A 27,899-nucleotide genomic window follows, 5' to 3' on the forward strand; every position below is an offset into this window, starting at 1 on the left:
AATTTTTATTTATTTATGATAGTCACACACACACACACACACACACACACAGAGAGAGAGAGAGAGAGAGAGAGAGAGGCAGAGACATAGGCAGAGAGAGAAGCAGGCTCCATGCACCAGGAGCCCGACATGGGATTCGATCCCGGGTCTCCAGGATCGCGCCCCAGGCCAAAGGCAGGCGCTAAACTGCTGCACCACCCAGGGATCCCAAGATTTAATTATTTTAGAGAGAGAGAAAGAATCTCAAGCAGACTCCACACTGAGCAGGGAGCCCAACACAGTGCTCAATCCCAGGACCCTAGGATCATGATCTGAGCCGAAGGCAGACGCTTAACCGACTGAGCCCTGAGGCATCCCTAAAGTTTTGTTTTTGTTTTTAGTTGTCTCTGTACCCAACGTGGGGCTCAAATTCATGACTCCAGGATCAAGAGTTGCATGCTCTACCCATTAAGCCAGGCAGGGGCTCTTTAATGTTTATTTTTGCACTGGTAAGGACACACTTCAGGTGCATGATTTGCCAATTTTAAATAGTATGCCTTGAACTCCCAGGTTAGGGAGGCAATCCAGATGAGGCAGTCAGTCAATGAATATGTCCTCTTTCCCACCTTCTCTCAACCCCAATTTTGGCTAGAGACATTTCTATGTTGCTCTGTGGCCTCTACATTCTCTTCTCATTGTAATGGCCACAGTAATTTGAGACTTCATTCTGGAGTCCCACGTGTCAGGTGTTTGTCCTCAGCCTGTTTGCCCTTAGTTCCCCTCATTTTGGTTGACCAAAGCTCACCTCCTAGTTAATTTTCTCTAAGAAGGACTCAGAGGAACCATATTATGCGAATTTGTGCATATTCAAAGCTGTTTGCCTGCAAACATGATACTTGAAGGACAGTTTCATGAGCACAGAATCCTGGGCATCCCCTTTCTTTCCCTGTCTGCCTTGTGTCTGCAGGCATTGTCCCTGTAGAGCAGTCTGAGCCCAGCTGGTTCTCTTCCCCCATGGGAGTGATCTGAGCCTTTAGCCTTGCCATCCCCGTGCCCATCGTTAGCCACTCAGTGTCAGTTTTCCTGACATAGTGCACCTGTCCAGGGTCCTGGCAGCTTTTTGCTTTCAGTGCTTGTTCTGTTCTTTGGTTTTGTTCCCCTGTTTGATAACTCCCAGTTATGTGTGCATGGCCTCTCCTTTCATCTGACCTCTCTGTCCTTCTTGTTAATCCCTTTGTCCTCTTTGTTCCCTTCCTTTAACTGCTCTGCTCATCTCAGCCCTCCTTTCCCCTTGCTGGGCTTGCCAGCATGCCTGTTCTCTGTCTACAGATTTCCTCTGCTGTCCTGAGTCCTGCCAGCTCCACTCCATCTCTTCTTGCTGTCTCACCATCTCTTCCTTGACTTTTACTGAGTAGTCTTCCTTCCTAGAGGCAGTTGCTTCATTTAAGTTTTTTCTTCTTTTTCTTTTCTTTTTTTTTCTTAACAGAGAACGTGCGTGTGCATGCGGGGGGGGGGGGGGGCGGCAGAGGGAGAGCGAGAGAGAGAATCTCAAGCAGACTCCTGGCTGAGTGTGGAGCCCAAGGCGGGGCTCAATCTCACTACCCTGAAATCATGACCTGAGCTCAAAACCAAGAGTTGGATGCTTAAGTGACTGAGCCTTGCAGGCACCCTTTGTTTAATTTTTTTTTAATGCATGAAAAATGTCACTTTCTTAGTCATAATTGCCATGATTAATATGTGAGGGTGAAAGGCTCTCTCCTTCTCTGCTTTACAGAAGCAGAAAGCTTCCTGCAGTATATAGGTCATCTGGGTGATTCTGGTTGTAGCTTCACCTCCTGTGCTTCTCTGAACCAAAGAAGCCAGCCCTGCTTGCCCTAGTTCCTAGGTGCACTGTTGCTCTTAATGGTGAGTCCCTTACCTCCAGGAAGTGATTTTCTGCCTGAGCTTTTTTATGTCCTTTTTTTCTTTTTTTAAGATTTTATTTATTTATTCATGAGAGACAGAGAGAGAGAGAGGCAGAGACACAGACAGAGGGAGAAGCAGGCTCCATGCAGGGAGCCTGATGTGGGACTCCATCCCGGGACTGTAGGATCACGCCCTGACACGCCCTGAGCCGAAAGCAGATGCCAAAACGCTGAGCCACCCTGGTGTCCCCCCCACCTTTTAAAAAAAAGTAAGCATCACACCCAGTGTGGAGCCCAATGGGGAAGCTTGAACTTACGACCCTGAGGTCAAGAGTCAACTGCTCAGCAGACTGGGCCACCCAGGTGCCCCTCTCCCTGAACTTTTTAGTTGCCCCTCAGTTCCCTGCTGCCCCCCACGTGTTGCCTTCCACATTTGTTCTGTTCACTTCCTGCCTCATTGGCCTCAACCATGTCTCTGCTGGTTTTGGAAGGCCTTATATGTGTTTTGATGTCTGCAAGTTAATCTTCCTCCAATCTCACTGCAAATGGAATTTGAGTTTTTGTTTGTTTTCCCTGTTGCTTCTGAGCTCATTCCAGAGCATTCCAACCAGTTCTTCTGAGTTTAAGGCAGTGGAAAACCTTATCAGCTAATGTCTCTGTTCAGAAGAGAACAATTACTAAAGTTATTTTTTAAAAATGGTTTATTTATTTATTTGAGAGAGAGAAAAGCAAGCTAGGGGAGAGGCAGAGGGAGAAAGAAATTCAAGCAAACTCCCTGCTGAGTGCAGATGTGGGTGGGGCTCGATCTCATGATGCCGAGATCATGGCCTGAGCCCAAATCAGTAGTCAGGTGCTCAATTGACTGAGCCACCCAGTCACCCCTACTAAAGTCATTTTTAAAAATGTTTTTGGTAGTATTAGCTTGTAGAAAATCAATCAGGGCCTCTGCCTGGAGGACCTTGTAGAATAATGGTTGATAGCAGACCTCTGTGCTAGAAACTTCCAAACCCTATTGCAGGAAGTTGAGGAAGCGTAGAGCTGCTGGTCCTAGCCATATGGGAGCTTTGTGCTTTGTGCTTTGTGACCTGAGCTAGAAGGGCAGTTCTACAAGCCCACACGTGACCAGCAGCGTATGTGCTAGTGACCGTGAAATGTAATCATGTGCTTACTTGTAAGCTTAAATACAATTTTATATATTGACTAGCAGTATAACTAGGACCCAGGTTCTGCCTGAGGGCCTGTCACATTTTATCATGTGCACATATGGAAATTTGCCTTAACCTACAGAAATTAATAATCACCAAATTGAGCATCTAACTTTGAAGATTTTTTAAAATTTATTTATGCATGAGAGACATAGAGAGAGAGAGAGAGATGCAGAGACACAGGCAGAGGGAGAAGCAGGCTCCATGCAGGGATCCCGATGTGGGACTCGATCCCGGGTTTCTGGGATCACACCCTGGGCAGAAGGTGGTGCTAAACCGCTGAGCCACTGGGGCTGCCCGAGTATCTAACTTTAAATAAACTATTTTGGGGGGTGCTTGAAGTGCTCAGTTGGTTAAGTGTCTGCCTTTGATTCAGTCCTGGAATCGAGCTCCACGTCAGGCTCCCTGCTCGTGCAGAGTCTGCTTCTCCCTCTCCTTCTGCTTCTACCTGCCCTGCTTGGGCTCTCTCCCTCTCTGTGTCAAATGGTTGAATAAAATCTTTTAAAAAGAAAAAAAAAGAAAGAAACTATTTCTTAGCTTCAATAATGGGAATATCACTAGGACCTCATGTCATTAATTTACTAATTGTCTTCCCTGTTTTGGATGGATCTGCTTTCTCTGGAGGTCTGATGTTAGGTGTTAGAAATAATCAGGCTATCCTCCTTATCAATAAATCATTGATTTATTTCTGTACACCCTCCAGAATTCCAAAAAAGAATTGAAGACAACTTATAGAAACAGAGCACAAGGGTTCTCACTTCGGCAACACATATACTAAAATTGTAACAATAAGGGAAGATTAGCCAAAAAAGGAGGGAGGGAGGGAGGGAGGGAGGGAGGGAGGGAGGGAAGGAAGGAAACACAAGGAAATTATATCAAAAAAGGAAATAGTGGAAGGTAAAAATGAAAGAACACAGGTTGTGGCACAAACATGCAGTATTCTCTCTCTGAGCATTTGGCTCCAAGCTTCCAGGCAGGCAAGGCAGAGAGGGAGCCATGACCAGAGGCAAAAGGCAAACACACATCAGTTGCTCAGAAGAGCAGTTCTCTTGGGAATTTCGGTTAGAGGGAAATTTCCTTCTCGTTCATAAGAGGACATTGTGTGGCATAAATAGTGTCACCAACAACTTCCTGGCAGCATTAACGTTCCTGACAGTCATTAATTTCTAATGACACTTACCAGATTGTTCCTGACTGTTGGCCAGAGCCATTAAATCAACATACCACTCAGTTCTGCAGTGAGGTCCAGGTTCATGGCTCTCCACTGCTCTGGCTCAATCCTGGGATAGACTTCAGAGTCTCTCAGTGAAGGAAGAGGATGCATTTGTTGTCAGCAGTCCGTCCTCATGATTCCTTTCACCTGAATGTTTGACAAATTTCTGGATGGTATATATTTTTGTACTACCAATGGGAGGTCCATCCGTAAGCTCCTACTGCAGATACATTTTAGGGCTCTTTTTATTTATTTATTTATTTATTTATTTATTTATTTATTTATTTATTTATTTATTTTAGGGCTCTTTTAACTGTGTACTTGTTTCCTGTCATCTGTATAGACCCTAGAGTCCTTGTTGCAGGGGCCTTGTCATCTTGTCTGTGTCTCACCTATTATAATCTAATAAGATTATAAATACCAGACATATCATAATGCATGAGGTTACTATATAAGCTCTTTTTGAAAGGAGACTGAGCTTTAGGGAAATTTCTGTGGTCCAGTGAAAAACCCATTCATTCATTCACCAAATGTAATTGCGCACCTGTTACACATCAGGCATGACAGTGAGAATTAGGGGTCATTGTGTACCCTGTTGCCTTCTATTGATTAGGATGTTCCCGTTCCCACCTGACTTCATTTCCCAACCAAGAAACAGATACAGACCTAGAACCCAAATCTTTAAGACTTAGAAATTCTGGATGATTGCCACATGGGTAGGAGGTCTGACAAGTAGATAATCATGTAGAAGGAAATCAACCTGGTTTAAAAAGTTGGAGGATTCTTTAGCCTTTTTTTTTTTTTTAAAGATTTTATTTATTTATTCATGAGAAACACACAGAGAGAGAGAGGCAGAGGGAGAAGCAGGCTCCCTGCAGGGACTCAATCCTGGGACTCAATTCCAGGACTCCAGAATCACACCCTGAGCTGAAGGCAGACACTTAACCATTGAGCCACCCAGGTGTCCCGCCTCTTTTTTTTTTCATTAGAAGTTTAATGTTTTAAATATTTCCTTGGTTTCCTTTCTTTTTCTCATCATTATAGGAAATTCCATATAAATTGTACGTCCTTCTTTACTGTTTCAGATTTCGAGATCCAGAGTGACAATGGGGAGAATTCTAATCAAGATCTATTTGAGGATGCAGAGTCACGGGAGATGTTCTCAGAAATGCCCGAAGGGGAAGGTATCCCGCAGTGCGACTGGGAAAGTGACCGTGAGAGAGACTGTGGCTCCAGGGGGCCCCAGGCAAAGGCCCCATGTGAGGATGGCCGGGAGGTCCCCACCCAGGGCAGGGAGGTCGGGCAGCTCATCGGCCTTCAGGGCACCTACCTGGGTGAGAAGCCCTATGAGTGCCCCCAGTGTGGGAAAACCTTCAGCCGGAAGTCCCACCTGATCACACACGAGCGGACCCACACAGGAGAGAAATACTACAAATGCAACGAATGTGGGAAAAGCTTCAGTGACGGCTCCAACTTCAGTAGACACCAAACCACCCACACAGGAGAGAAACCCTACAAATGCAGGGACTGTGGGAAAAGCTTTAGCCGGAGTGCAAACCTCATCACCCACCAGCGGATCCACACAGGAGAAAAGCCTTTTCAGTGTGCCGAGTGCGGCAAAAGTTTCAGCAGGAGCCCCAACCTCATTGCTCACCAGCGAACCCACACAGGGGAGAAGCCCTACTCATGCCCTGAGTGTGGAAAGAGTTTTGGCAACCGGTCCAGCCTTAACACACACCAGGGCATCCACACGGGCGAGAAGCCTTATGAGTGTAAGGAGTGTGGTGAGAGCTTCAGCTACAACTCCAATCTGATCCGGCACCAGAGGATCCACACGGGGGAGAAGCCATACGAGTGCCCTGACTGCAGGCAGAGGTTCAGCCAGAGCTCAGCACTCATCACGCACCGGAGGACACACACCGGGGAGAAGCCCTACCAGTGTGCGGAGTGCGGCAAGAGCTTCAGCCGCAGCTCCAACCTGGCCACGCACAGGAGGACGCATCTGGTGGAGAAGCCCTACAAGTGCGGCGAGTGCGGCAAGAGCTTCAGCCAGAGCTCTAGCTTGATCGCCCACCAGGGGGCGCACACTGGCGAAAAGCCCTATGAGTGCCTGACTTGTGGGGAGAGCTTCAGCTGGAGCTCCAACCTCGTCAAGCACCAGCGAGTGCACACTGGCGAGAAGCCCTACCAATGCGGGGAGTGTGGCAAGAGCTTCAGCCAGCGCTCCCAGCTTGTGGTGCACCAGCGCACCCACACGGGCGAGAAGCCCTATGAGTGTCTCATGTGCGGCAAGAGCTTTAGCCGGGGCTCCATCTTGGTCATGCACCAGCGTGCCCACTTGGGGGACAAGCCATACCGGTGCCCCGAGTGCGGGAAGGGCTTCAGCTGGAATTCTGTTCTCATCATCCACCAGCGTATCCACACGGGGGAAAAGCCCTACAAGTGCCCAGAGTGTGGCAAGGGCTTCAGCAATAGCTCCAACTTCATTACCCACCAGAGGACTCACATGAAAGAGAAAGGGTACTGAGCTGGCAGAGAGGCATAATGAGGGCTGCCCCCCAGTACTGGCATCCCTTTAGGAGAGCCATTCCTCCTAAGTGGTCTTTGGGGACTTCTGCCAGAATCTCACCCTTGCTCATCCTCATCTCTACCGTGTTGCCATCTTGATGTTCAGAGTCAAACCCCCAGAACAGAGCACAGGAAGGGATGGTCAGAAAGTTGTGTCTTTTTCCTGTTTCATTGCACAACCCACAATGGGCTTCCTCTCTCCTGATCCTCTGTGTCTGTTTCCTTTTTGGTAGAGGAGGGTGAGTGTGTGGCCCGCACACACGGGCCACAGGCTCAGAAATACTGGAAATCGGTAGGTGTGGTCTGGTTACCCTGCTGCCACTTGGTTAGGTTAAGGTGCCTTCACCCCAAGTTGCTGGCATGCCAGAGGGTTGGGTCAGAAAAACCTCTTCCTGGAGTTGTCCTGGGCTTCAATTTCAGGTCACGGTGGATGGGCTTTTCCAATTCTGAGCCATCCATATGAAGGTAAAGCCTTTTTCTATCCATAGAAAGTGTCAGGAACATGTAGGCATGAGGGAGTGTGGCCTGGAACCAATATCCCAGGAGCTTTTCCATTGGTAAGAGTGGAGCAGGACCCACCAGCGAGGGTATAAACTGAGGAGGTTGACACGTTTGCTTGTGTCTCTGCTTACCATCCTGTGGTAAGTCAGCTGCCAGGGGAATGCACTAGTTTTGGTGGGGTTCTGTTTTTTGAGTGTGAAATTGGGAGCCCCCAGCCACCTACCCCTGGCGGACAGTGGTTTCTGTCTCTTCGAGGGTGAAACAGTCTTGTTCTCTTCAGGGTAGGCTTGTGTCTTCACCCTCATGGATACATAGCCCCTGAATCATCTCTATGCACTTGTCATTCCTCTGTTCTTCTGTTTTTTTGTTTTTGTTTTTTGTATGTGCAAAGCTGGAATTTGTCTGATAGGTTTTATATACGTACATATTTTTAAGGAAGTGTTGATTTTGAGGACACATCATCTGTCCTCTGGAGAGATCTGGGCTTGAATCAGTTGTTGTCCTGAAGGTGTCGATCTTGGGATGCTACCAGGGCTTTGTTCTTGGGTCCTTGAAACCATAAAGACCAGGGGGTGATAGCGGGGCAAGGGGTTTGTTATAAGGAAGAGGAGAGCAGATCAGGTGTTTCTGGGAAATATGAAACCATCTCCTCCAGTGCATGGAGCCTATGCTCACAATGGGCCTTGGTTCTTATAGACTGCTCAATGTTTCCTAATAAAATAGAGTCCCATTCTTTTCGTGTGTCTGCCTTTTAATGTGAACTTGACTATTAGCAAACCCACACCTCACTTCCTACCCACTCACCTTCTGCCCTAGGCCGAAAGTGGTTCAAGACCTTCAGGGAGTTAAAATCAGTGGTTTCAAAAAACACACCTTTGGGTGAACTTAGACTTGTGTGCTTGACTAGTGCACACACCTGCCCACTGCCTTTTGCCAACAGTTCATTCAGTCTGTCAGGCAGGACTTGGAGTGGCAGCTTTGGTCAAGGAGCCAGGCGGCCTTCTAAGGAGGTCGTTGGGAATCCTCTCTTTCCAGAATCAGCTAGATTAGACACAAGGAGGACATTTCTAAACTTGGCAGTGACGGTTTTTTTTTTTTTTTCAATTTATTCATGAGAGACACAGAGAAAGGCAGAGAGAGACATGGGCAGAGGGAGAAGCAGGCTTCCCATGGGGAACCGATGTGGGACTCAATCCCAGGACCCCAGGATCACGACCTGAGCCAAAGGCAGATGCCCAACCACTGAGTCACCCAGGCATCCCAGGAGTGACGGTTGTTAAACCAAACCACGTAGGCTGTGAAATCCCCATCATCAATCCCATTCCCTCATTTCCTTGCAAACATTAAGGACTTAGGTACCATCACTGTTAGGTACTAGGGAAGGGTGATGAATGAGAAATTCCATTACCTGGCTTCATGAAGTTTTCACAGAAGTAATCCCATCTGTCTGGGAAGCTATGAGAGCTGTCCCAAGGGAGAATGGATAGGGTGGTTTCCTAGCTGATACTAGGTTCTGGTGTTTGGGTTGTAGAAGATACTGGCTCTCTCTTCCCCTAAGTCTCCACCTAAGAAAAGAGCTGACATTAAGCTTAGCAAAACTTTCTATTTTTTTTACTCCTCTCTAGCTGATAGGCACACAAAACATCTTGGAAAAAAAGGGACACAAGATCAGGCTAGACCCAGGTTGGGAAGTGACCGACCATGGTCATAGAAAGGCCAAGAGTCCTCTGCTTCCTGTTCTGCTTGCCCCTGGAACAGGTATGTGGGGGCAGGGAGGGCTTGGCATACACAGGCCTTCGTGTGGCTTGGCCTGGAATGGAAGGGCATGGCCTTCCCGAAAAGACCTCAGGAAGCCCCAGTTCCCTTGGCAGATGATCTGCCAGCCTTTGCTCTCAATTCAGTTACACCTGTGTCTGTAACAAGACATTTCCCCTACATTTACATGCATTTAGGGACTGATGTTCTGTCGCCGGTTGCTTCTAAGTTCATGGGAACAGCCTTGGGACAGTTGAAAATTTATAATGAACACCTGGGTGGCTTAGCCGGTTATACATCAACTCTGGGTTTCGGCTCAGGTCAGGATCTGCTCCCCCCTCCTCGTGCACTCTCTCTAAATAATAAATCTTGGGATCCCTGGGTGGCACAGCGGTTTGACGCCTGCCTTTGGCCCAGGGCGCGATCCTGGAGACCCGGGATCAAGTCCTACGTCGGGTTCCCGGTGCATGGAGCCTGCTTCTCCCTCTGCCTATGTCTCTGCCTCTCTCTCTCTCTCTCTCTCTCTCTCTGACTATCATAAATTAAAAAAAATAATAATAATAATAAATCTTTTAAAAATTTTATAATAAATGGTACAAAAACTGCAGTGGGTCCTACAGCCTCAGACTCTGTATGTTCAGGAGCCCGCTCCCTGCGGCCTCCCTGGTGTCTCCTCTGTCAACAGCACTGCCAGACCTGGTCTCCCCTGGGAGTCCCCCACGACTCCTTCCTCCCTCGCCACCCTGAGGGCCATTCAGGAATCCGGCCCTTCCAATTCTACCTGCCAGCTCCCACCTCACCACCACCCCCACACGGAGCACAGTCAGACCCTTGCACCTGCAACAGCACCCAAGCTCTCTCCACTTCACCCTTCAGGTCGTCGCCGGCATGAGCATTCTCCAACACAACTGAGCCTGGCACGACCCAGCTTAAACCCCCTGGGGCTCCCCATCCCTACGTTCCTTGGTTGGCCCCCGTGCAACCTCTTCACTGCACCCCAATCCACAGACTATCCTTGTCCCCCTGGCCACTCCCCATGAATGTGTTCCAGGGGGCCTCGCCTTGTCCTCATGCTGTCCCCCCTTTTCTGAAGTGCTTGGTCTGCCTAAGGCATATCTGTACATCTCAGAACACCCAGCCTGGGTACCCCCTCCTCCAGGAGGCCTTCCCTGCTCTTCTTTCGCAGACCTGACCCTGCCTCCTGCACTGGCTCGCTCCCTGAGTTTAGAGTCTGTGAGATGATTCTGCCCCTCCTCTGCCTTCTAGACAGAGGTCCTAAACTCTGTCTCCAGCACCCGGCTCAGGGCCTGGTATGTGACAGGAACTCAGTTCATTTTTGCCAGCTGAGTTCTCTTCATGGGATATACAGAAATGAAGAGGCAGGTGGAGCCCAAAACTCTGAGTTGGAAAATAAACTCAGTTTCCCACACTTTCCTTTGGTAAGAAGATAAATATAAATTAGGTTTTTTTTAAAGATTGTATTTATTTATTTGAGATACAGCAAGAGAGGGAGAGACAGAGCATAAACAGTGCGGCAGAGGGAGTGGGAGAAGCAGACTCCCGCTAAGCAGGGAGCCCAACGTGGGGCTCGATCCCAGGACCCCAGGATCATGACCTGAATTGAAGGCAGATGCTTGACTAGCCACCCAAGTGCCCCAAATGTAAATTAATTGAAACCTCAGTGTCTCTCACCTAAATTATGATTTATTGGAATTGGTACATGAAATCACAGCTGAAGACATTTATAAAAACCAACTATCCAGGGCGCCTGGCTGGTTCAGTAGCTAGAGCATGTGACTCTTGATCTTGGGGTTTTAAGTTCAAGCCCCATGTTGGGTGTAGCGATTACTTAAAAAAATAAAATCTTAAAAAAGAACCCAATTAACCAGTATCCTAATGAAACAACTCATATTTGAAATATCACAGATATCAAAACACAATGGAAAACTAGGCATCTTCTTATTGTAGCCAAGTCTAATACGCAATCTGTTTCTCCTCTGTCTGGACAGGCAATGCAACTTGGAGACTGTATCTTACTCACTCTTTGGTCCCAGTGTAGTCATATGACTATATTCTGAGACAGCTCCCCTTGTTTTGATCTTTTTTAAAAATACAACACACAGATAAGCCCATGGAAGTGTAAGCTCCTTGCACTTTTTCAAACTGAACACACCTGTGTGACCAGCACTCAGATCAAGAATCAACTTTGCCCAAAAAAAAGAAAGAAAGAAAGAAAGAAACAACTTTGCCACATCCCAGAAGTCCCCTTCAGGTCCCCTCCCAGGCAGTACTTTGGCCCCCTGTCCCCTGCCCCCATTCTCAAGCTTGGTGTAGTGGAGGGAGTGTGTGCACTGGACAGACCTGGCTCTAGACACTTGTGCCATTAACCACACACCCTCATTTTTATTAGAGATTTTACAATTGGAGGCAGGTCATAATGAGGCTTCTTTTTCTTTTTCATGGAATTTTCTTTCCCTTTGGGTTGTGTTTATAGTTTACAAAAAAGCCATAATAGTTTATAGTAACGATTTACTGAGCGGTTACCATGCACAGGCTCTGTGCTAAGCTCTCCACGTGTGCCCCACTTAATCTGGACAACGAGGCAGGGAGGTAAGTGAGGTAGGTCACTATCTCCACTTTAGGGCAGAGAGGCCCAGTAAGTACGTTGCCCCATGCCTGTTCTGCTACTACAGCCCTGAGAAATATCTATGGGAAGAATGGAGAGAACAACAAAACACTGAAAGATAACTGATATGCTGCCTACGAGTCTTCTCTGGAGCTGGCATCAAGAAGATCCACAGATGTAATTGGCCTTTCTTTGCACGTGACCACGTGGCCAGTGGTGCTCTTCCCAGCCCTTTACCCCCTACCTTGGGGTCCTGTCTCCTAACAGGGAGCTCTGCGGGGGCCCTCACAGGCAGCACTGGAGTCTTTCAAGCCTCCCTGCTGCAGGGCCCTATGAAGCTATTCCAAATTTCTGGACATAGGAGTAGGGTCTTTCCTTTTCCCATCCTCTTGACTTGATAAAATAGCCCCAATCCCAGAGGGAATAGACATAGAACTGCATGAAGGATGGTCAGGTTTTGAGCTGGAGGGTTTCCTAGCCTGGGGTAGAGTAAGAGTGGATGGTGAATTCCATTTGCCTTTGCAAGAGGGCTCAAGCCTCTGGCATCGGCAGAGGCTGTGGCTCTAGGGCCCTCTGGCCCCTGGGGTTCCCCGCTCCTGCTGGCTCCTCTCAGTGTCCTAACCCTGAGAACTTTCCACCCTTCACAAGCCCCAGGCAGCTGTAGAACTGCTGCGGGATGTGGAGTCTGGGTCTCAGGAAACCCTGCCCAGGCCCCTGACCACTCCCAGGCCCCAGCAGGCATGACATCTCTGTTGCCTGTTTACACTGTTGGTACCAGAGGCAGGGGTACCTGCCAGGAGGCCTCAGGGGTGGTACATTCTGGCAAAATCACCACAGATTTCTGGTCCCCAGCCTTTCTGGTGCAGAGCCTGGAGATGTACACCTGGAGCCTGGAGAGTACACCCAGAGATGATGGAATCCTGGGTGGTAGGCTCGTGTTAATGATCCCCAATTATGAATTCATAGTAGGGGATCTCCTATCGCAAGCCACCTTCAGAGCACCCCTTGTTCCTGGTCTTGAGTGACTGAAATGAGTGGCTTTATGATCAGACAGTGCTTGAGCAGCATGGAAGGAAAGGAAGGGATCATGTGAGGGACAAGCAGACACCAGCCACCCTCAGGAGGCAGATGCGGTACTTCAAATCCAGCTTATCTTCATGCCCCCCTCACCCCCAGCACTGTCTACTCAGTACCCAAGATCCCCTTGATAACTCCTCCTCCAGGTTCCCCTATGAACACATCCCCTTGTGCAGATATGTTAGTATCACTGGTTAAACTGGAGTTAAATGGATGATCCAGTGTGCCCAAGGAACAGTAGCCTCTACTCATTATATGTGGCTGTGATCCATCAAATTTCTGGAGGATAAGCTTATCTCCTTCATCTGGAGATCCTTGTCTGCTGAGGCACTGCTTATCAACACCTCTGTGCAATGTTTTTCTAAATACATTCCAAAGATCTAAAAACCAAACTTGCTTAAACTGACTAGTGACCTCTGCTTGCCTCTTCCAGCTGTCCCACACGGTGACGCCCTTCAGAGCTCTTAGGCCCTGTGCGTCTCCCACCCGCTCCTGTCCTGACACTTGTTGTGCAGTGGGTGGAGTGTTGGGAGCCTGGCAGACCTGGTTCCAGACACACTTGTGTGGCTGACTAGCAGTATGAGGAGGGCAAATCACTTCTGGAGGCCTCATTTTCCACATCTGCCAAACCGCTGGTGATACTTGCCTTTCTCATTCTGGAAGGCTGCTGGGAAGAGGTAAGTCACTCTGTAAGGCCATGAACATTGAAATCCTATTCTCTCTGGTAATACTGACAACTCTGACCTAGATGGAGCCTGCTTTCACCAACAAATGGACCTGTCTAGGTTTTTGAGGACAACTGTCCTCTGAGGGACCAGAAGGCTGCGAGAAGGAAAGTATCTTATCTAAATAGACCTTGGGGGAAGGGGTCCTTTAATCCTGTTCTTTGAGGGGTGTGGCTCACAGTTTGAGGACATGTATGCATTTTTCCCTTGAAATACTAATGTGGTGTTGATGGTGAAGGTGATATGACCTGAGGTGGGGACCACCCTCTCCATGCTTGATTTTGCTTCCAGTGAAAGTTCCACTTGCTCAGGAAATGAGTTAAGGTAATAGGGCATGGGCTTGGATCAGTGATTTTCAATTTTCTTTTTTTTTAATAGCAGAAAATACGTAAAAGCAAAGCTGCTCTGGTGATTTGGTGGGAACTCACAACTTAGGACTTTCTGGAAAGCCCCTCTTGTCACCTGGCCCTTCCCTTGTGCATCTCCTCCCCCACCTCAGGTTGCCAATTGTGTGGGCAGAATCATAGCTTCACCCACCTCCAGTTGAATTTTGGATCTTTCATCTGTTATATAGGGAGATCTATGCAGGATTCCTTGTCAGATCCAAACCAGATAAAATATGCAATGTAGATGCTTAATAAAGTACAGTTTCCTGTCCCCTTCCCCTGTAGCTGCACCTTCTTACCTCTTGGGCTCACCCAGTTGCTCTCTGGTATTTCTTTCCAGCCACTAAGTTTGAAGTCACCTTTTAGCACTTACCACACTGCATTGGAGATATAGGAGTGGTTCTGGGCAGCATTTAAAAAAATGCATCCACTAGGGGCGCCTGTCTGGCTCAGTCGCTGGAGCACGCGACCCTTGATCTCACCGTGGTTAAGTTCCAGCTCCACGTTGGGCACAGAGATTACTAAAAACAAATAAATAAACTTAAAATAAAAATGCATCCTCTGCTGGACTGCATTCCTTAGAGGAGGCGGGAGTGTTTCCTTTGGGCCAAAGTTGATGTTCCATGACTGATTCTTTTTTTTTTTTTTTTAATTTATTTATGATAGTCACAGAGAGAGAGAGAGAGAGAGAGAGAGAGAGAGAGAGAGAGAGAGAGAGAGAGAGGCAGAGACATAAGCAGGCTATGCACCGGGAGCCCGATGTGGGACTCCATCCCAGGTCTCCAGGATCGCGCCCTGGGCCAAAGGCAGGCGCTAAACCGCTGTGCCACCCAGGGATCCCTCCATGACTGATTCTTGAATGAGTAAGCGTCAGTAGGATTCATCCTGAATATCCCAGGACTGTGCACTCAGGAACTGGGGGTGGTGTGTGGTGTATGTATACGTAAAGCATTACATAGGGGACATGCCAGAAAAGTACTTTTTTAAGTAGCAAAAAAAAAAAAAAAAAAAAAACAAACTTATTTGGAGTTCTGGCTTCACACTCGCAGACTTCCTGCCTGCAAGGGTCCTTCTCTGTCTCAGCGCCCCCGAGAGTGCGGGAAAGGAGGATGATCACACGTCCGCCACCTAGGACGGTCCTACGGGTGGCTCTGAACTCCCAAATCCCGCGTGCCGTGAGGTCCCACCCATCATTAACGATTCGTCTGAAACACATAGACGCCTAGGCCACCCCCGCAGCTTATTGGCTAATGCCGCTGTCAATCTGCGGGCACTGGCGGAGGCCTATGGGAAATGGAGTCCGACAAAACCGAGTCCTTCTGGGGCTTGCGTTTCCGCTTCCGGTGTTTAGTGGACGTCCGAATACCCGGACTCCGGGTCTGGGCTTGGGGGTCCGGGTCGTGTGGGGACGTTGCGTAGCCGCGGAGCTGGTGCGGCGGGCCCCGGCCGCCCGTACTCGCGGAGCCTCCGGGGGCGCGCGCAGGTCTCAGCGGGGACGCTGGCCGCCCTCGCCGGCGGGGGTGGGGGCGGCGTGGCCGGACCGATACCCTGGGTCCCGCCGCCTCGGGCCCAGGCCCCGTGAGGGTCCCGGGCAGGATGCGCTCCTCGTGCTGGCACCGCCGTCCTTCGCGCCGCCCACCGGACCCCGCGGGGAGGACCCTGGCCCCGTAGGCGCCGAGGCCACCCAGTCCGCAGGGCCCGTGTGGACCCCGTAAGTCTTCCAGGGAAGGTCGCCCGCGGAGCCACCTTCCAGTGTAAGTCACGCTCTGTGGGCCAGCCCCTCAGCCCACGGTCAGGGAGCCCCGCGTCTTCCCTGCCAAACATCAGCTCTGTGACCTTGGGCGAGTCCCTGGGGGTCTCCAAGGAATGCAGTCCCTGGGCTGTGATTGACCAGCCGAAGTATCTCTTAACTTTCCTGCCAGCTCTGAATAGGAGTCTGTGTCTTTATTATCCGTGCTTTTGAAGTTGAGCCAGGGTAGATGTCCCTGTTTGGGAGAGAGTTCTTGCAGGACTGGGGAGGCCTGAGTGGGGGGCCCGGTGCCCAGCGCCCCTCCAGAGATGTGGGCAGTTTAGAGGTTGGATCCTGTGCGCCTGAAGCCTAGAGCCCGCTCCACCCGGGCGCTGCTCTCCAAGGTGCTGCTACCTTGTGCACCAGCTCGTCCTTGTCCTGTTCACTCCTGAAGACCAGTGGCCTGGGAGGGTGGGCAGCTATTGTCCCCGGGATATCTCCTCCAGCCCTTCCTCATTCATAAGTATGGATAATTGACATCTTTCTTGGCCTCAAGTAAATTGCTATGCAAACAGTGTCAGGCTCCCCTACTTTCCAACCAGATCGCCAGCCCTTGACCCTCCTCTCAGACTTTGGGAGCTGCTGCCCCACACATCTCCACCCCCACCCCAGCGACAGAGGGCCAGACTCCACAGGCACCAGGACTTGGGAAGGGGAGAACAGGAGGGCTCTTTCCTTCACCTCTGTCTTTCTGGGCTAACTTGTGATGGTCACTTGCCTTCACTCCGTAATGTATCTCTGGCTCTAGAATTTCAAGTTAACTCGGTGACTCCTATCTCAACGTAGCGTCCCAGTGTGCTAAAGGAAGAAGTTTGAGCATCAGAACCCAGTTGCAAGGTTCTTCTCTGAGCTGAACCATGGCTGTGTCTGTGGGCCGACAAATCCATACTCCTCAAGTGCAAGAAGACCTTCGAATAGTGAAGCTGGAAGATGATTCCCATTGGGAGCAGGAGATTTCCCTTCAGGAGAGTGACCGTGGACCAGAGACCTCCTGCCAGCGCTTCTGGCATTTCTGCTATCAGGAAGCATCAGGACCCCAGGAGGCCCTTATCCAACTCCGGAAGCTCTGTCGTCAGTGGCTGAGACCAGAGGAGTGTACAAAAGACCAGATCCTGGAGTTGCTGGTGCTGGAACAGTTCCTGACTGTCCTTCCTCAGGAAATCCAGATCTGGGTTAGACAGAAGCATCCAGAGAGTGGAGAGGCGGCCGTGGCCCTGGTGGAAGACTTGCAGAAAGGACCTGGACGATATGGGCTCCAGGTGAGAAACAGGAAACTTGTTCTGAGTGGTTAAAATAGGGGAATGTGAGAGACTGCACTCCCTTGGTTTGCCAGCAGTATGGGTGACGCATAGAGCTCTGCTGTTTGTGTCAGGTGCTGTTTGCTTATTCCCTGAGTCTGGGAGCCACAGTTTTCCTTCCAAGCTCAGACTGACTCCAGGGAATCCATTACATAGGTTGTTCTGAGTGTCGGTCCCTGCCATTAAGTATGAGTGGTGCTTAAGGTGCCTTGAACACCACTCTGGTCGAGGAGGAACACACAGATGGACCAAAAAGCTGATTGTTGTTGTTTTACAGAATAGCTGTCATTCATCAGCAGCCAGCTGGAAGCAAGAGGCTTCACTGGTCTTCCCTGATAACACTGGACCTTTGAGTCCTACTGAAAAACAGCTGTATTTTTGGTTGGCTGCATTTTGCTGGGGATTGACAGGTGTGGCTCCAGGAGAGAGCCTGGGTCCCAGACCTTCTCTGTTAGTCTTCCACACATTCACACTTCTTACTGCCCTGCAGTGATTTGCATAAGACTGATTTCTGCTTTGTTTTTTTATGTCTTGGGATGATTAAGCTTTAGTACCTACGGAATTTTGACCACTTCTGGTCCTTGGACAGGGGCTGAAGGTACACTCAGAGGAGTTGGGACCCTTGGGATCAGTGCCAGGTTCCCTAAGCATCCATCTGAAGCAAGTGCAGACAGGATCCATGTGTCTGTTACAGGTGATGGTGAGAAACTCACAGCCAGAACCAGAAGAACAGTTGAATCATAGCCCAAAAGTAGAACTCCGATCCTTCCACAAGAACGGTAAGAGGCAGCAGTTTTTTTTTTTTTTTTTAATTTTTTTAATTTATTTATGATAGTCACACACAGAAAGAGAGAGGCAGAGACATAGGCAGAGGGAGAAACAGGCTCCATGCACCGGGAGCCCGACATGGGATTCGATCCCGGGTCTCCAGGATCGCGCCCTGGGCCAAAGGCAGGCTCCAAACCGCTGTGCTACCCAGGGATCCCCAAGAGGCAGCAGTTTGGGGAGGAGGAAGGACCCTTCTGTGGAGAGGGTGTGAAAGTCCCTTCTGAGTGGAGGGAGTGGGATTTCTTTCCACTTGGAAGATGGGGCATGTGAAATGAGGCTGGCCACATGAATCTGGGGGATTCTCAATAGACACCTTCAAAGGGAAGATGAGCCTTGGTTGGCATGTTTTGTAAACTTACATAGGGGAGTCTGTGGCACTTTTCCTTATGTGAGTGGCAGGCTACTGGTCCCAGTAGGTTAGGTGTGGGCACAGTTTTTAGGCCTGATTGCTGGGAAAAGCACAAGGTAGGGTTAAACTACAGCACAGTAATTCTCAGAACAGGTACATGTGTCCCTAGACCAATTCAGACAGTTCATTTAAAAAAAATTTTTTTAAAGATTTTATTTATTTATTCACAAGAGACAGAGAGAGAGAGAGAGAGAGAGGCAGAGACACAGGCAGAGGGAGAAGCAGGCTCCATGCAGGGAACCTGACGTGGGATTTGATCTCGGGTCTCCAGGATCAGGCCCTGGGCTGAAGGCGGCGCTAAACCGCTGAGCCACCCGGGCTGCCCCAATTCAGACAATTCAAATGTGTTATCAAAACTGAAGAAGAGGGATCCCTGGGTGGCGCAGCGGTTTGGCGCCTGCCTTTGGCCCAGGGCGCGATCCTGGAGACCCGGGATCGAATCCCACGTTGGGCTCCCAGTGCATGGAGCCTGCTTCTCCCTCTGCCTGTGTCTCTGCCTCTCTCTCTCTCTCTCTGTGTGACTATCATAAATAAATAAAAATTAAAAAAAAAAAAACTGAAGAAGAAAATCATAAAACTAGGACAGTCAGTAACCTGGATGGAAAGGAAAAGTCCATTTTGTTTTTTTTACCAACCTTCTTTCTGGGACAAAGATATACAAAGAGACAGGGGAAGACTCTTCTATTTCAGAGCTAAGTCAGGCTAGTCCCCAGAAGGAGTCAAGAAACGTTGTCTCCAAACAGATCCTCGGGCTCTGGGTCTTTCTCTGGAGGAGAGTGGTGGTGACCAGGGGATCCTGAGCACCTCCCAGGTGAGCTAGATTTTTTCTCTTACTCAGGACACATTTTACTTCTCATGCAGGGGGGCTTTTGCAACCAACTCTCTTGCTTATCAGAAATGCCAAGGCAAATTTAGCCATCAGGGAGGCCCAGTATTATAGATTTCATCTGCCAGAAAAATGTTACCCAAACGAATGTTGCCTAAAATTCTGTGCCTCTTTATGTAAGGCAGCACCACAGCTGAGGTAGTGAGGAATTGTATTAAAGTCATTCTTTTCCTTGCCCCTGAGATTGTAAGATTATGCTGATTTGCTTGTTTGCCTTAAGGGGAATAGTTATTTCCGTATCGGAATCTAGCCTGTATGGTATGCAGGACTACGGGTGTAGGTGTAGCCAGGGACCAGCTTCAGAGTCAGACAGCCCTGAGTTCAAGTTCCAGCTCCACTGCATACTGACCGTAGAATTTTGAGCAAGTGTGAAAAATTTCCAGCACAGTGCATAAGTGTTCACTAAATGATAGCTGCTTTCTTGCTTTATTCCTCTCCCTCTGTTCCCTTCCCCTGCCCCTTATTGCCTTTTTAAAAAAGATTTATTTATTTATTTATTTATTTATTTTTTTAGAGGGAGAGTGAATGAGTGAATTTTTTTAGAGGGAGAGAGGCAGGAAGAGAGGGAGAGAGAGAATCCCAAGCAGACCCCTCGCTGAACCCAGAGCCAAACGTGGGGCTTGATCCCCAGACCTTGAGATCATGACCTGAACCAAAATCAAGAGTCGGACACTTAACTGACTGAGCCACCCAGGCTCCCCATGCCTTATGGCATGTAAAAGCCAAAGAACACTCATGTTTTAGTTTCTTCTCAATCTTTTTTGTCACCTGCCCTCTGATGAAGGCAGTGTAAGAGATGTTTTGTCCCAAGGCAGCATATTTTGAGTAGGGTGTTGTGTTTTTTCAGGAGTTGCTGACACTCGGTGATGTGGCTGTGTATGTCTTTCAGGAGGCACAGAAGCAGCCAGAACCTGGATGGAGGAACCACCTGGAAAGAAGTTGGGAGAGATCTGCAAATGGGGCTGCACTGGGTAAGGGTGTCGTGTTCCTGTACAGAAGTTAGCTGGTGAGTTCCCATAGTAGTTACTACTCCAGACCTTTTTGGGTCAAAATTTTCAAGTCCCTCAATCCTGCTTAAAAAGAGACCTGTAATCTATTTTTTTTTTAAATTTTTATTTATTTATGATAGATAGTCACAGAGAGAGAGAGAGAGGCAGAGACAGAAGCAGGCTCCATGCACCGGGAGCCCGATATGGGATTCGATCCCGGGTCTCCAGGATCACGCCCTGGGCCAAAGGCAGGCGCCAAACCGCTGCGCCACCCAGGGATCCCAGAGACCTGTAATCTAATACCAAAGTCAGTGCTATCGAGGATGAGTTTCTAGAGCCCAGAGAGGAGATTGTACCGAAGCTCATCTTAGGAAGACGGTCAGTAACGCCTCTGGTGGGAGCCTAAATTTTGTTACAGGACAGATGATCATGTGTGTATAGTTCTAGATCTGGGCCTGGATTTTTTCTTGTCTTCCCTCACAGTCCTTACTATTACTTTCACCAAGGCTTCCCAAGAATCCCCTGAGACTTCAAAAAAAAAAAATTAATAGTATTTCCCTTCCCTGGCATATAAAGTGGTTGGGATTAGATTTAGCAAACCATTGTGTCTTCTCTTTGTCTCCCTGCAAATAGATTTGCCAACCCACGACCTAGGGTCAACTGCCACAGGGAGGAGGAAAACCCACAGAGCCCAGATCATCAGGGCCTCGGAGAGGAGGGCCCCAGAGACTCTCCAGCAAGTGGGAGAAGAGTCAAGCCCAGCTACTTGCCCATCCTGAGAAAACACAAGACCTGGGAGGAGCTGGAGTGGCAGGGCCTGGAGGATGAGAAGGTGGCAGGGGTGCACTGGGGCTATGAGGAGACCAAGATCTTTTTGGAAATTCTCAGTGAGTCCTGGATCCATGAGAAGCTGCGCACCTGCCATCGGAACCGCCAGGTGTACCGGCTGGTGGCTGCACGGCTGCGGGGGCGCGGCTTCCTGCGGACCCTGGAACAGTGTCGCTACCGGTTCAAAAACCTCCAGACCCACTATCGCAAAGCCAGGAGCAGCGCACTCCAGGCACTTGCCCCTTCTATCAGGAGATGGATGCCCTGATGTGCCCACAGGCTGCCATCCCCATTCCAGATGTGGCAGGGGCTCTGCTTAGCCAGAGCGACCCTGATGTGGAGCAGAAAGAGCTGCAGGAGGGTTACTGGGGAGAGGAGGAGGCGGTGCTGGTTGAGGCTGTGCTGGAACGTGAGTCGGAGGAGCCGGGGCAGAACATGGGCCACACAGCAGCATCTTTAGAAGGGCATTCAGGAGCCATCACAAGGATTCTGAGGGGGACGAGCTAAATGTTGAAGAAGTGTCTGGAAGCCCTGGAATCCCCGCCCTGCTTCATGGTCCTACTGGTAAGCCCTCGTCGTGAGCAAGATGGGAGGGCCCTGGCTGTCAGCAGGGTATGGAAAGAACCCCACCAACCAGTTATTTCAGAGGTGCCATGGGGTCAGGGGGTTCTGCAACCATCTGGAAAGGGCAGGGAAGGCTATTTTTACAAACAAGTGGGATAGCCCTTTGTTCCTGTGTGCCATTGAGAAAAAGGAAAAACCCGGGATCCCTGGGTGGCGCAGCGGTTTAGCGCCTGTCTTTGGCCCAGGGCGCGATCCTGGAGACCCGGGATCGAATCCCACGTCAGGCTCCCGGTGCATGGAGCCTGCTTCTCCCTCTGCCTGTGTCTCTGCCTCTCTCTCTCTCTCACTGTGTGCCTATCATAAATAAATAAAAATTAAAAAAAAAAAAAAAAAGAAAAAGGAAAACCCTTTTGTAAGAATAATATTTATAAGCATAAAAATTAATGTGTGCATATTGTTGAATCAGGTCCTGTCACAGAGGACAAGGAAGTCACTGAGGCTGAGGCAGGCGGCAGGTGTTTCTGCTGGCCTCAGGACACAAGCAGCTGCGGCATCTTAGCTTTCCTCTCTTCCTTTCCTCCAGGGGTGCACTGGGGCTATGAGGAAACAAAAACCTTCCTGGGGATTCTTGGGGAGCCCTACATCCATGAGAAGCTGCGCACCTGCCATTGGAACCGCCAGGTGTACCGGCTGGTGGCTGCACGGCTGCGGGAGCACGGCTTCCTGCGGACCCTGGAACAGTGTCGCTACCGGTTCAAAAACCTCCAGACCCACTACCGAAAAGCCAGGAGCAGCCGTGCTCCAGGCACCTGCCCCTTCTATCAGGAGATGGATGCCCTGATGAGCCCCTAGACCCTCGCTGGCACCGTTGATGCCCTAGAGGTGGCGGGAGGCCTGTTGTGGAACAGGGGGGACTCTGAAGAGAGCCAGAAGGCCACGCTGGAGGATGTGACATGGGATGGTAGGGAACTGGCCGAGGAACCCCAGGAGGAGCCCAGGAGCCTTGGCCCCCAGGCCTGGAAGGGAAGTCCCAGTGGTAAGCACTCCTTCCCACAGTGCCCCTCAGAGCAGTGGGGAAGGGAATCATTAGGGACCGGAAGCAGGAGAGATGGTCACTCTCTGTGCCTCTGGAATGGGCTTGTCAGGAGAACTGTTATTTCCTTAAGGAACGTTGTTGACTGCTTGTCCTCAGATATTGCTAGAATCAGCCCTCTGCTGAAGCCATGGTACGAGGTGACTCACAAGACAACTTTGAGGGTCTTGCTCTGCTCTATAGCAAATGGGTCTCCCTGTCTTCTTTGAGAAACATTATAGAGCATTATAGAAACAATTATAGAAACATTATAGAAAGCATTATAGAAACAATATTTAGTAACAGTTATAGGAGGAAAGAGAGGTGGGGGTGACAACGTTCCAGTTGTTCATTTCCATCCAAAGTACCCTATCCATGTGAACTCTGTGCATATTTTTTTTTTTTTTGAACTCTGTGCATATTATAGACAATAGCCTTCCAGCTTAAGACTTGTCTGTTCTTGGATAAACTGGTTACATACCCTAAGCCTCCATCTTCTCATCTGTAAAATGGACATAGCGCCAGTTTCTACCTCACTGGGCCATTACTAGGACCCTGGCACAGGGCTAGCACTCAGCAGATGTTGTCATTATCATGAGCCTTGTAATTATTGTTAAATACATGAACACCTTGCCCTGTACTCCTCACTGATAGGAGCAAGTTTCCTGACTCATTAACTAAACATTTTCCTACAAAAACTAGATTTTCTGGGAGGTACTTCCTTTTTTTTTTTTTAAGATTTTATTTATTTATTCATGAGAGACACAGAGACACAGAGAGAGAGGCAGAGACACAGGCAGAGGGAGAAGCAGTCTCCATGCAGGGAGCCTGACGTGGCACTTGATCCCAGGACTCCAGGATCATGCCCTGGGCTGAAGGCAGTGCTAAACTGCTGAGCCACCCAGGGATCCCCTGGGAGGTACTTCCATTCTCATCTCCCCTACCACTTCCAGATATGGGAACAGAAAGCAGACTACGTAAGAACTCCATGTCCTTTCTTGCTTGTCCTTGAGCAGGACTCCCGGTTCCCCAGCCAGAGGGGGTCTCAAGGTGGGAGGGAAGTGACGAGCCTCTGAATGCTGATCTCCAGGACTTTCGGAGAACTTCCTGTGCAAATGGGAAATGAATGATAGCTAGGATGGCACCAACAAGGAAGTCTGACCCGGAATTCTGAACATGGACAAAGCAGCACCGAGTGAAGGCTGGACTCTGAGGTGCTGCTAAAACAGCAAGTGGTGGCAGAAGAACAGGAAAGCAGGTGGCACCAGGAAAGCCAGCTCTCTTTATTGACCTTGGCTTACAGATATAAATAAATTATCAGTGTTTATGGTTTCCCTTTCAAATTTCTTTTTTTTTTTTTAAGGCCCTCTTTGTAAGTAAATTCTACCCCCAACATGGGGCTTGAACTCATGACCCCAAGATGAAGAGTCAAATGCTCTACCAACTGAGCCAGCCAGGCACCCCTCCCACTTAAGTTTCAATCTGAATTTTTTTTTCAAATATTTTATTTATTTATTTATGAGAGACACGGAGAAAGAGGCAGAGACATAGGCAGAGGGAGAAGTAGGCTTGATGCAAGGAGCTTGATGTGGGACTCGATCCCAGGACCCCGGGATCATGACCTGAGCCAAAGGCAGAGGTTCAACCACTGAGCCACCCAGATGCCCCTCAATCTGAATTTTATGATTAACTATCGTATAACCAGGTTAATAGAAAAAGTGAGCCTTGGCAACCCCCAATTAAACTGCAGTCAACCTCGGATTATTAGAGGGGTGAATTTCTCATGGTTCAGATGAGCTTCCCTCCTTGATGGGGCTCAGTCATTTTGCTGTAATGTGAGAGGATCCAATATAGTACTGTTCTTCCCCCACTCAGATTCTGGACCCACCAAGAAACATAAGAGTAACCTGTTGAGATCAGAATGGCAGCTTTCTAACGGGTAGAGCCATAGGACAATGTGGCTTGATGGGTGGCCACAGTGGGCTTCCTCACACTGAACCCCAGACAACCACAGCATTGCCCACAGCGTTGCCCCGCCGGCATGGAGCCTTCACTGCTGGGCTTCTGAGCCATGTGTGCCCAGCTCCTTGTTAATGGAAGGAATCCTTCCTCCTACTTGAGAAGGAAGGGGGAAGGGAACGTTGTTGACTGCTTGTCCTCAGATATTGCTAGAATCAGCCCTCTGCTGAAGCCATGGTACGAGGTGACTCACAAGACAACTTTGAGGGTCTTGCTCTGCTCTATAGCAAATGGGTCTCCCTGTCTTCTTTGAGAAACATTATAGAGCATTATAGAAACAATTATAGAAACATTATAGAAAGCCAGAGTTATTCTCAGGCTTGTCCCTCCACCCAGAAGGCAGCATCAAGCAGAGAAAGGTACCTTTTTAGTACTGATTGCCAGCCAAGGTGGGTGGGAGGAGAAGTGAGGAGCCACGCTCGGGGGCAGAGGCTCCTAGGAGTAGGAAGAGGAAGAAATGGGTCTGGACCATGCCCACCTCCCTTCCTTTCAGCCTTTCTCCACACAGCCTTCTTGTTTGAAGCTGGAGGAGGGAGGAAGGCCTGCAAGTTGGCTGTCTGACCCGTGGTTCAGCCAGATTCCTGTTTCTGTGTTCCTTAATGGAAAGCTGACGGTTTTCTGTCACCATCGAGAAATTCTCAGTGTCCAGAAGGGGCCTCCTGCACATTGTTTGCATTCTTCTGAGCTCAGAAAGCAGGTCACATTTACGGTTTCATCTCATTCTTTCAGATCGTGACATGAGGACAGAGGACAAGGAGAATTCAAGCCAGGACATCTCAGTGGAAGCAGAGCTACAGGGAGTACAGTTAGAGAGACCCCAAATAGATGCTTCCCAGGCCCCTGATTGGAGGAAAAACTGGGCAGGCAAATGTGGAGTGGAAAAGCAGTGGGAAACACCCTCAGAAGACAGACAAAAAGCACTCTTCCCTCCAGAAAGAGACGTAGGTAAACTCTAGATCCTCAGGGAACCTACATAGGAAGGAAGTCCTGTCTGTGCTGCGCATATGGAAGGCATGTCAGCCAGAGCTCACACTTCACTGTCCACAGATTAGCCCACACTGGGGAAAAGAAACCTTCCAAGTGTGGCCATTGTGGGAAAAGCTGTGGCCGAAACTCACATCTGGTTTGCCACCAGAGAATCCACGTTAGGGAGAAGCCCTACAAATGCCCTGAATGTGGAAAAGGCTTCAGTGATCCTTCCAACCTTCCAGCACACCAGAGAGTCCACACTGGAGAGAAGCCCTACAAATGTGGAGAGTGCTGGAAGAGCTTCAACCAGAGTTCAAGCCTTACTCTGCACCAGAGAGTCCACACAGGGGAGAAGCCCCATAAGTGCACTAAGTGTGAAAAAAGTTTCACCAGTATCTCACACTTCAGTGCACACCAGCGAACACATACTGCCGAAAAACCCTACCAGTGCCCTGAGTGTGGGAAAAGGTTTAGCAAGAGTTCCACGCTCACCAGCCATCAGAGGATCCACACAGGAGAGAAGCCCTACGAATGTCTCGAGTGCAGGAAAAGTTTCAGCGACCGCTCAAACCTCATTACCCACTGGCGAATTCACACTGGAGAGAGACCCTATAGATGCGGGGAGTGTGGGAAAAGCTTCAATCAGAGCTCCAGCCTCATCATCCACCAGAGAATCCACACCGGAGAGAAACCCTATGAGTGTGCTGAATGTGGGAGGCGATTCAACAACAGCTCACATTTCAGTGCACATCGGAGGACCCACATGGCAGAGACTCAAAATGTAGTAGGAGCATCTTTAAAACAGCAAGTCTAAGAACACTGCAGAATCCATTCCAAAAATGGTTTGTACTGTCCTGATTCTCTATCACGACACCCACTCGAAATGGAGAGAAAGAATTTAGATCCCAGCCCAGTAGATGTTATTTTGTTTCTCTCTCTAAAAACTCACTTGGCTTATGAAATACTACTCAGGGCTTTCTTCTACACACTGTCGTAATGGAAGCTCATTTGCAGAGAATTCAGAGACTGGTTCTGAATTTGACCAGGTCACCATTACAGTATGTGTCCACTATGACCCTATGCCTTAACTTCCAGGCTTGGTAAGCTGGGGGTGGGAGTCCTGTCCCCGAGACCCTCCTCCAAGGATGGGAGCCTCCGCCCTGCTGTGTGGCTGGCACTGTGGACGGCTGGCTTGGGCACAGAGCAGCAGGTGCTGAGCTGTCTCTTCTCAGCACTGGGCAGCTGAACTGGGATTACTTAACTCCCTACACTTTTAAAGATCTTCTACGATCCTCCCTATAGGAAGATGGGGGCCTGGGAACTGCCTGCATTCTCCGCATTTGTTTTCTTAGGATTTATATGGAGTGACTGGAAAGAAAAGCACTCTTATCACATTGGAGGAGGGCAAAGGAGAAAAGATCATCACTGGAGGTTGGCTTTCTACACCATGACTTACCCTTCCTATCAACATATTAGCTCAAATCATAGGAGATTGCCGTTTTGATCTCAAAAACCAGCAATTTCATGATTCAACCTAAACAGACTTTTTGCAGGATAGAATTACTCCAGACTGCCAGCAGGGCTGCTGCAGAGCCTTACAGGTCCTGCTGTGTCCTAAGATACTCAACACTGGGTTGAGGAGATCACAAACAGGATGGTGTAGTGGAGAAAGCCTTTTCTGTTTGTAAATATATCCAGAGCAATAACTAGGAACCATGGCATTAAGAGGACTCCCAGCTAGAGGATCTGCCTCTCTTGTCTGGCCTCTGACAAGTATACTAGCTCCTCCAGGGGAGGCCATGTCCTGGTCCACAGGTTCCTGGAGATTGGGGTATCTCTGTGAGACCAGAGCACAATTCCTGGGGGCACTCTCTGACACACAGAGCAAATGGTGCTCGGAAATAAGTTGAATACAGTTTCTCCCTCTTAAAATAGTTATCTTTGGGTGGCTCAGTCGGTTTAGCGTCTGACTCCTGAGATCTCTATCTTGTGCCTGGGAGTTCAAGGGCCACATTATGCCTCATGCTAGATATGGAGCCTGCTTAAAAAATAAAAAAGTTTCCTTTGTGCATTTAACTTGAAAGTATTTTCCCACAACTTTCCAGAATCCCACCAATTATAAAACAGAGCACTATCTATTCTTATGACAATTTCATATAATTAGATTTATAAAATGTGATCAAGTAATGAGTCTTTTTAAATGAACATAAAAGAACTTATTCCAATAAGTGTTACCTGTCAGGCAGCCATTCTGATGGGCTGTGGACTGTATTTGTTGTTGCCATATTGAAGAAATTGAGTTTTCCTTT

The 27,899-nt window shown here is 49.0% G+C and overlaps 2 protein-coding genes across 2 annotated transcripts in view; both read left to right on the forward strand.

Annotated features, from left to right (window-relative positions):
- The window catches only part of ZSCAN2 (zinc finger and SCAN domain containing 2), a 39,656-nt gene extending 11,995 nt beyond the window's left edge, over positions 1-27,661 (forward strand). Inside the window, exons 3-4 of the mRNA XM_041752959.1 lie at positions 5,387-6,821; positions 25,771-27,661. Of these exons, the coding sequence (XP_041608893.1) occupies positions 5,387-6,821; positions 25,771-26,404 (2,069 nt within the window). The 3' untranslated portion in view covers positions 26,405-27,661. The remainder of the gene's footprint in view (positions 1-5,386; positions 6,822-25,770) is intronic.
- Positions 15,294-21,835, forward strand: LOC121489685 (zinc finger and SCAN domain-containing protein 20-like). The gene is given in 6 exon segments (XM_041752958.1): positions 15,294-15,693; positions 16,515-16,987; positions 17,721-17,805; positions 20,039-20,120; positions 20,772-21,187; positions 21,190-21,835. Coding segments are annotated over 5 exon segments (1,269 nt in total). The 5' UTR covers positions 15,294-15,693; positions 16,515-16,585; the 3' UTR covers positions 21,474-21,835.
- Positions 27,662-27,899: the final 238 nt, after the last annotated feature.

Source organism: Vulpes lagopus, chromosome 4 (genome assembly GCF_018345385.1).
Source record: "Vulpes lagopus strain Blue_001 chromosome 4, ASM1834538v1, whole genome shotgun sequence".
In the NCBI taxonomy this organism is placed as follows: Eukaryota; Metazoa; Chordata; class Mammalia; order Carnivora; family Canidae; genus Vulpes; species Vulpes lagopus.